Raw genomic sequence first — 9,952 nt, forward strand, 5'->3', positions numbered from 1 at the left:
TAATGAATAACTTTCTTTCTAGAAACATGAGAAGATTTATTTTATTTACTTATAATTATACAGTGGGTGACTAAATCTGAAATATAAGTATATCATCGGCCTTATCCTTCTCTGTCGACTAGTGCCAGGGAGAAAGGGAGGGGGGGGGGGTAAGGAAGGGAGGAGAGTCGAAACAAGTTGGAGTTTTGAGTAGGATTCTTCGCCTCCTTTTTGCGAAAATTCATCCCAACAAACTCGTTATATATGAAGAAAGAGGGAAGCAGAGTCGTGACTATTACCTTCCATCACTTGGTCTGGGGCAGAAAAGTCCGAAGAGGATACTGAAGGCTATTTTCTTCTCGTTTTGTGGAGAGAGAGAAAGAGAGGGTGAGGGAGGAATGATTACGAATTCTTTTAACAATATCTCATTCGTGGATTTATTTATTTATTTTTTTTCCAGTTCGCCCCCGCCTCGTTTTCCCCGGCACTCTCTGCTGGTGAAGCGTCTTTGGTAACACTAGCTGATACAGGGTTCCTAAGGCATTCATACACAGTATATGTACACACACAAAGGCAACTTCGTCCATTTCACCTTTGGAGGGTAAGGGGGGAGGGGGAGGGGGGATGAGACCATGAGATCGTCATATGCACCGCTCGAGAGATTTGGAGGCGGAGGAGGAGGGAACAGAAATAGAGGTAGAAGAAAATGAGGAGGAGGAAGATTAGAGGGAGCACGAGGAGGAGAAGGAAAAGGAGGAGGAAAAGAAGAAGGGGGAGGAAGAAGAAAAACAGAAAAAAAGAGAGACGGGACAAGGGGACTGACATTGCAGAGAACAAGCTTCAGGCAAATACATACGACGGTAACGACAATAAAAGGACACCATAATCTCCCGCATTTGATTTTTCATCATACAGAGTTCGCGCTGCCTCGCCAAACAGGGGGTGCGTGAGGCCAGCGACTGGTAGAAGCAGAGAGGAAGGTAGACAATTACTATCTCTTTGGCATTGTACAAAAAAGAAATAAAAGTAAACATCAGTATTTACAACACATGAGCCAAAAATACAAGAAATTCCTCGCTGTACATGGTTCGCGTCCGACTCAGTGCTTCCTATCTGACCAGCGACTCCGAGGCTGCTTGGTCGGTTCTCTCGGGCCAAAGCCTTTTGCTTTTCGTGTCGCTCTCCTCTGCCGGAAGGGCGGAGGAGCTCGAGAGGCGAAGCTCGATACAGGCTGCGATAGGTGAAGTGAGCGTAAGCTGAAGTGCTCTTCGTTGGGAAACAAAGTCGCTTGTGTATCAAGATTGGTCAGCTTTCACTTTCTTTTTTTTTCATTTTGCATAATCTTTGCAACATATAGGAAACCCTGGCGATCACGAATTTAACGCCCCTCGCCTCCTTCTCCTCCTCGCTTTCCCTCCCCTCCCCCGTGACCTCCCTGGCCTGGCACTGTTTGGCATCGTGAGGGAGGGAGTGCGGGAGGGGACGGGAATGAGGAGCGGGAGGAGGGGAGGGGGTTCACATCAACACAACATCCACAGTAACTTCATTTCGACGATGATTCACTTAACTCCTTTCTGCAACTTACAATTCCACGTTCTTAATAAAACTTAAAGAAAGGGGCGATAGATATACATACTAAAAGATATTCGAATAAAAAAGGAACACAGAAAAATAAATCGGGGCCACAGAACAAAAACGAACTTCCAGGATTTTCCGACCAAAGGAGGCATGGTACGGCTTCAGACACTCGCTTCTACTCCGCACACAACCGTCGCCAGTTCCCGCGTTGGGGGGGGGGGGGTGATGGGAGGGACTGATTAGGGGGGTTAAGTAACAAGCTGGGTTGAGGAGTGATGGGGGGGGGGGGTAAAAGGGGCTGCGGCGCGGAGGGCGGCTCGTGTGGCACTGTGTCCCGTAGTTGAAGGCACTGACGTAGACGGCTACGATTTATCATGAAGGCACAGCGTGAACGCTCAGTTACAACGTCTCCGTGCATGTATATACAAAATATAGTACTATTAACCGTGATTACGATAACAACGCGGATGGCAAATATAAGCCTATAGTCATGATTTTATATATATATATATAATAGATAAGGCATTTCTAAACACTTATGAATCATTTGTGGACGGACTGGAAAGGTGCGGCGATAACATTTTATTTCCTTAAGTATAATTTATACTGTTCAATGTACAGTGTCGCTCATTACAAAAGGTCTCTCTCCAGGAGTGAATACTCCAGTTATTCGTACTTGCACCTCCTTCAAAAGTCAAGTTATTTGACAAATGTAAATAGCTGATTTCTTGACACTTTACTCGGCTCTACTAAAGAAAAAAACGCAAAGAAATGATAATCATCATAATCACAAAAAAGAAAGAGAAAGAGAAAAAAATAATAAACCTAATTAATACAATTCACTGTCATTAGTTCACCATGTTAAATAGGGCTGACTTACAACTTACTTTGGTTCGATGCTAACTGACTAGTCCCTAACTGTGTGACGAGGAACTACCACGCAAGTCACACCACTGGCCCTGCGTCTAACACCTGCGCTGCGGCCATACATTATTTGCAGTTTAACCGGCGCTGCGGTCCTCGTCTGCGGTCGGATTGTGTCGCCGACTGCAGTCCGTCTCTTTCTGGCAGCAGCCGGCAGTTCCTTTCTGGGCCACTGGTGGTTCGGGATTCAGAAGGGGCTCCTTCGGTGCTCCTTCTTCCTCCTGGTTCTTCCACAAGTTGAGGCAGCGCGGTGGGTCTTCCTGCCTCCAGCGACTGTGTGCGAGGACGCGCGTTGATTCGGCCAAATGTGAAGGAGGTCTGTTGGACGTAGACGTCCTTTCAGCCTCAGGAGGCAGGGGCGCCGGCGTGCCCGGAAAGAACCCCTCGAGGCCAGTGAACGCTGCTCCAAAGGCGGCGCCGTCCCGAGGGGTCCAGTGGTGTTTCTTGCGTCTCTCCCTCAGACGCCCGGTTCGAGGAGGAAGAGCTCACACTTCGGTGCGGTCCTCTCGCTTTCTTTTTCTATCTAATACTGAAGGGTTTGTACCTCGCGAATGACTACGAGACTGTCCCGGTCCGCGCCCAGGCCGTCGCCCGAGGCAGCAATGAGGGCGACGCCTCATCGTCGTGATCTGGAGACGAGACCGGGTAGCGGATCATTAAGTATAACGCGTATCCCGACTCAGGCAAGAAACTTGTCAAGTCTCCGACGGAGATTCTAGAGTTTCGAGACGGTTCGAAAAGATCCAACTCAACAAGAAATTAAAAACGAAATGAATATACATTCTTTCTCCTTAGCTACAGTGCCCGCCGACGTCGAATGCCACAGTTCCATCGGCATGTCTCTGGCGACGCCGGGGGCCCCAGCTCTGTACACACCAATGTACATACACTACACACACCTGTGTATAAAAGGTGTAACACCCACACCGAGTGCGAAAACCGTGTACTGTGCCCTTGAGCAATACTGTGGTACAGCGGTACGATCTCCACCACCGGGCACTGCTGGGGTCAACACTTAAGTACACTGTCAGAATGCATTAGCGTGATAGTACTAGACATCTTCATGTATATAAATATCTCTATATACACTTCCTCCCACTCCACTCTCGGCTCGCGACGGCTACGCTGGTGGGGTTGGGGAAAGGCTCTTCCTTGGACCATCACTGAGGGACGCGCAACCCCGCCTCCCGCCTCGAGGCCTATATCTGCGTGCCCAGGACCGTTTCGCTGGTCGCCGAGGCGTCCAGCTCCGACGAGGGATTGTTGTTGGTGGCCGTCGTGTCGTTGTTGTTGTCGCTGCTGTTATCGTTGTTGTTATTGTTGTTGGCCTCGTGGTTGTTGTGCGTGGGGAAGGGCTGCGGCGGCGGAGGCGGAATGTGCTCGCAGTTCGGGTGGACGGATTCTCGGTGGCGCCGGAGGTCCACCTTGCGCTGGAAGGCCTTGTCGCAGAGTCCGCAGGCGAAGGGCTTGTAGCCGGTGTGCTTCCGCATGTGCGTGATGAGGTTGGACGACTGGCTGAAGGCCTTGCCGCACACCACGCACTTGTGGGGCTTCTCGCCTGCCGGGAACAAGGAGGGAAATTAATGCAAGGCTCTTCAACCCTAAACGTCAAATATCAAAAGACAGGCAAGACACGAAACAAAAATGGAACAGAACAAAAAGACAAAAAGCTAACCAGCAAAAGAGTGGAACGAGGCCCCAGAAGAGCTCATTTAATGTGCAGGGAAGAAAACAAAATTAAGTAACTCATTATTCAACAACCTCAGAGTGGGTGATTTATTATGCAACGAATTATCATGCAAGACATAATGAGGCAGCTTCATGATCCTTTGGCGGATAGATCAACCTGTCAGTCAAACTAGAGTATGGAATTAGGAGCAATTAAGCCGAAAATATCTTGGGGGACATAATTTATCGTTGGACATTACTCTTATTAAACTTCTTCGGCGCGAAAGATAATAAAATAAGGAGCGGGAGGGATGAGATGGAAGAACATATCATGAAAATTATAATGAAATAGCCCTAACACTTAAAAAGATGGAAAACAAGAAGATAAATCCTTTACCATATCTAGCGATAAGAGAGAGAGGGGGGGAGGGGGGAGGAGAGAGAGAGAGAGAGAGGGGGGGGGGGCGTTTTCAAGTGCTGCCCTCTACTGACAATTGGACGTGACAACATTACGGAAGGTGACAATGTTGTATTGATCTCTCTCTCTCTCTCTCCCTCTCTCCCACTCCCTCTCTCTCTCTCTCTCTCTCTCTCTCTCTTTCTCTCTCTCTCTCTCTCTCTCTCTCTCTCTCTCTCTTTCTCTCTCTCTCTCTCTCTCTCTTCCACGGCAGTGCTGTAACGCTCTGCGGTGGAGGAATAAAAATGTTCTTAAATCCTCCGGAACTTCGCAAACACTTCAGCGAGACGCTATTTATAAAGCAAACGAAGCCGCCAAGCACGTGCGCGAACACATCACTCCCGAAGAGTGACGCTGGCTTTCGGACGCTCGAGTGTGAGGACGAGCGTGAATGGGTGACGAGTCGCGAGAACCCGGCGCTTCGGGGTTTCAGTCGCTGGAGGGCGCGAGGTCTGTGTTTTGTCTTTCCTTTTCGTGCCTCTCCTCTGCTGTTAACCCCGCTCTCTTGTACCCACTCTCTTTAAAGCACATGTAAATATACGCACAAACATACCCACCCTCCAACACACACACACACACACGCGCACATACACACACACACACACACACACACACATACACACACACACACACACACATGTTCGCACGGGTACATCCCACACATAACAAGCGGCAGTCCCACGTAACACCCCAAGTTCCTAACACGAGATGGTCCAAGTCTCAACGTACTTGCGTCAGATTATCGACCAAACGAGCGCTTGTATAAGAGCACTTTCAAGTCCCTTCGGATTTGCCGCGTTTTGGAGGTGCAGGTGAAGGAACAATTAGTTCGCTTGCATTATTGATAGACTATCGAGTGTGCATAATTAAGATAATTGCCGGCGGGAGCGTGTATAGAGGCGTGCGGGCGCGCGGGCGGGCGGGCGGGCGAGTGAAGATAAGAATGGCTTTAGAGTTCTGATTTCGTCCAGGAAAAATATAAGAATAAAAAAGAAAATAAAAGAGCGATGGGACACTTCCTTTCGTCAAGCAAGACGTGGCTTTGGCTTCGGCTCCGCCTCGGCCTCCCCGCCCACAAGCTCTCGTTCCCTCCGTGCCCCCCCCGCCCCCCCCCACCAGTCCAATAATGATCCGGCCATAAAACGCACGGTTATGAGGGTCATTAATACGGCGGAGCATTACGACGGCAAACAATGCCGTAATGAGTGGAGCAATTCATTGGTCAAGTAGACGTTATGAATGATTGAGGCGGCGCTCCACCTCGGCGATTAATCTTGACTCGGAGCAGGAGGAAGGGGGGGCGGGGGAGGGCAGAGGGAAGGGGGGGGATGAGGCACTGACGCATTCATTTTGCAACTATCATATACATACAAAAACCAAAAAAGAAACAGGATATCTCTCTCACACACATTTATATGTATACAAATACACACCATTTGTCGCTGTTTATTTGTACATTTGTGTGTATAATAATTTGAGCGAACGTGATGTGTTTTATAAGGAGTTATATCCACACCTGCACATTCATGATAGCCATAAAATACTCACTCACACTCACACACTCACACACACACACACACATACACACACACACATCTATGACACTCGCAAACATTACCTCACCCCAGCGCACACACGCACAAACATATTTCTAACATCAAACATTGCCACGCCCTCGTTTATGGTTCTCACGCCCACCCATACAACCCCCCCCCCCCCCAGACACACCTATAGGCTATCGGTTAGCTTAGTTCATTCCAGCTTAAGCCTATTGTTGTTGAGCAAACGTCGATAATTGCATCGTCAAGCTGTGGTGGGGAGGAGGGGGGTAGGGGAGACTGAGAGGGAAGGGGGAGCGAGAGAAAGGGAGGGAGGGAGGACGAGAGGGAAGGAAGGAGAGAAGGAGAGAGAGAGAAGAGAAGAGAAGAGAAGAGAGAGAGAGAGAGAGAGAGAGAGAGAGAGAGAGAGAGAGAGAGAGAGAGAGAGAGAGAGAGAGAGAGAGAGAGAGAGAGAGAGAGAGAGAGAGAGAGAGAGAGAGATAGAAGAAAGGACAAGAGCGAATGAGAGTGAAACCCAACAGAAAAGGCCCCGTGTCCCCCCCCCTCCCCCCCTCCCCCACTGGCGCCCCAAGCACGCGCCTCCATAAAAGCCAAAGCAAAGAAGGCATTACGCCGAGGCCACGACATCGTAAACGCAGAGCCAGAGAGCCATTTTCACGCCCGCACTTCACGTTCCGAGGGATCGTGACCCGCGAACTTCCCGGCGAGGACCCGAAGCGCCAGCGGTCGGCGGTGATGAGAAAATGACTGAATTAACGCGCCGCCGCGATTCATTTCAGTGCGAATATGTGCGTAAATACTAGTAGATAACCAGTGTATTTAAAAATCATCATATATGACATATTTTATTTAATAATCACTTAATATCTCGATATATTCCCCTCACTTTCACTGTGGCAGCTCACGTCCAAAGGGGGGGAGGGGGCAGGGTAAAGAACGAAGATTCGGAGGGAGGGGAATGGGTGGGGGAGGGGATGGGGAGGTCCGTAGAAAGATTCCTCTATATGCTTTCGCCTTTCTACACTTCCCTTCACCTTCTCTCTCTCCCTTTCTTTTCTTTTTTGTCTCTCCTCTTCCTCTATGATTCCCCCCTTCTTCACACAATTCTCCTCTTCCTTTCCAACCTCTTTCCCCTCCTTCTCTTCCCCTCTGGCCCTCCCTTCTCTCTCCCCCTCCCTCCTCCCTCGCCCCTCCTCTCCCCAGAGCAATAAATCCCCACCTTTCGAGGGCGTGTGTCTCGCGGCCGCCTCTTTGTGCGCTGTAACGACCGTAGATTACACAATGAAACCATATAAAGTATAAATATTCCGCATTCAATACTCCGTTTAACTCCTCAAGGGCTGGCGCTCGATAAAATCCTAAATGCGAGGCTACAAATCTTTGGGAGAACGAGGGAGGGGAGGGGAAGGGAGGGGAGAGGAAGGGAGGAAGTGGAAGGGAAGGGAGGAAGTGGAAAGGAAAGAAGGGGGGAAAGGATGGGAAAGGAGGGGAAGAACAGGAGAAGAGGTCGTGAGAGGGGAACTTGGGAGGACGAAGAAAGGAGGAGTTAGGTACATAATAAAGGGGAGGAGGGAAAGGAGGGAGGAGAAGGAGAATGGAGGGATGGATAGAAAAGACGAAGGGAGGCATGCCAGAGACAGAGAGGGGGAAAAGAAAAAAGGAAGGAAAAGGATAGAAGGATGGAGGGAGGGAAGTTCAAAGTAACTAGAGGAGGAAGGGAAGGAGAATTAAAGGCGACGGGTGAAGGAGGGAAGGAGGGAAGGAGGGCGGGCGAGGCGTGACAATAGCCGGGCGGGCGCTGCCACCAAGTCTTTCAGGACAAGCGCTTGACAAATGGCCGCGGCGCGTCGAAGCCTGGAGAACGATCCATCGAAAGCCTAATTGTGAACGATGAAATATCAATATCGGGTTGCGCTGGAGCAGCCGAGGGCGGCCCTCCTCGAGCTCGCTTTTCCGTCCTTCCTTCCGCCGCCGCCATCATCGTTTCCCTCCTTCTGTCCTCGGACTGCCAAGGTCTCGACAGAGGGAGCCTGTTCTGCCTGCCAAAGGACTCTGTCTCTCCTTTTCTCCGAACGTCCTTTTCCTCAGCGGCCTCCCCCCCCCCCCCCTCCTCCTCCTCCTCCTCCACTCCGGTCCGCCCCGCCCGTTTCAAGCACTCTCCACTCGCCGCTCCTGTCATGCCTCGTCCCTAAAAGCTCTTGCCCGCCTTCTTGCGGCAGCAGCGCCACCCCCTCCAAGAGTGCATTCCCCTTGCATGCAGAAGCATCGCACAAATTATGATGTTTATTTTTCTTTCTAATTTATCACCTATATTTTTCTTTCTTTCTTTCTTCTTCTCCCCTTCCCCTCTTTAAAAACGCACTCTCGTTACGTGCGCAGGGATCACCCAAATTATCCTCTGTATCATTTGTGTCCCAATTTATCGCCTCGTTCCTCGCATTTCCCGTTCCTTCTCTCGCACAGTCGGCTCCTCCGAGTGCCGGCCCCGCCCGGCCCGCACTCCGCCTTGCTGGTCCCCGACGTGAAGCAATCCCGTGAATGATTGATGCAATATCCACAACTCGAAAGCGCTCACGATGAATACTTGATAGAATCAAACGAAGTGGGCGTCACGCCCAGCGATCTGATATGCGCCCGCGGGCAAATATTGTTTTTTCTTGTTCTTCTCCGCATTTGCATATTGTTTATTGGTCTGCCTGATGACGAGGCAATTAGGTCGCTGTTTGACCGAGTGGGCGGCCACTCAGCGATATCTGCTTTAACAAGCAAGTAAAGTGACAGAAAAGCACGCAGGCCGTTGGTCTGTCTGTTGGTCTCCGTCGCTCAGTTCTTGGGCGAAAAGGGGTTGTGTGCTGGGGTCGTATCTCGCGGCTTCCCTTTCCTTCCCTTAAGCTCTCTTTTTCTCTATCCCTCTTTTCTTACTTTTACCTGCCTTTCTTACTCCCCCGCCCCCTACTCTCTCTCTCTATCCATCTATCTCTTGCTCTCTCTCTCTCTCTCTCTCTCTCTCTCTCTCTCTCTCTCTCTCTCTCTCTCTCTCTCTCTCTCTCTCTCTCTCTCTCTCTCTCTCTCTCTCTCTCTCTCTCTGCCTATCTATCTATATGTATATGATCACAACAACTCACCAGTGTGGATATACGTGTGTTTCTTCATATCCGACTTCTGGTGGAACCGCTTTCCGCAGTACTGGCACGGGTATGGGCGGGTGTCAGAGTGGATGAGGAGGTGGGTGGAGAGCGTGGATGATCTCTTGAAGCACTTTCCACACTGCTTGCACTGCGGGAGGAGAGGAATGGTTAGAGTGCAGCTCTTGGTGAAGAGAAAAACATACATATAACTGTAAATGAATATGTAGTACACATATCTATAGAAATATAGTCTGGGCGTCTGTGTGCACGCGCGTGCGCGTCCGATTGTGTGATACACATCCTAGCGTTATGGTACAAAAGTTTCGAGATTCCTCAGTGTTCAGCGCATATGACGCAATCAATTTGCTGAAAGATTCAGAGGCTCCGCCGTCGGGGCGACCCGAGGGGAACCCGCCACTACCTGGAAGGTCTTCTCGGTCCTGGCGCTGGAGATCGGGATGAGACTGGGCGGCGGCGGCAGGATCTTCTCACTGTCGGACAGGTCTCCTCCGGCGGCCTTGTGGTGCGCGGCGGCCGAGTGGGTCCTCTTGACGTGGACATCGAGGCTAAGCGGAGAGTTGAAGGACTTGGCGCAGTGGCGGCAGGAGTAGACGTCAGCGCCGCGGTACACGGACGCCCACGGCCACACGGAGGGGCAC

At 50.5% G+C, this 9,952-nt stretch overlaps 1 protein-coding gene across 1 annotated transcript in view; it reads right to left on the bottom strand.

Moving 5' to 3' along the window:
- Window positions 1-419: 419 nt before the first annotated feature.
- Window positions 420-9,952, bottom strand: part of LOC113803094 (zinc finger protein Gfi-1b) — a 10,810-nt gene continuing 1,277 nt past the window's right edge. Inside the window, exons 3-5 of the mRNA XM_027353806.2 lie at window positions 9,715-9,952; window positions 9,291-9,441; window positions 420-4,039 (exon numbers count right to left, since the gene is read on the bottom strand). The exon at window positions 9,715-9,952 is cut by the window's right edge and continues 367 nt beyond it. Coding sequence (XP_027209607.2) covers window positions 3,681-4,039; window positions 9,291-9,441; window positions 9,715-9,952 — 748 coding nt within the window. The 3' untranslated portion in view covers window positions 420-3,680. The remainder of the gene's footprint in view (window positions 4,040-9,290; window positions 9,442-9,714) is intronic.

The sequence above is a fragment of the Penaeus vannamei genome, chromosome 15 (genome assembly GCF_042767895.1).
Source record: "Penaeus vannamei isolate JL-2024 chromosome 15, ASM4276789v1, whole genome shotgun sequence".
NCBI lineage: Eukaryota > Metazoa > Arthropoda > Malacostraca > Decapoda > Penaeidae > Penaeus > Penaeus vannamei.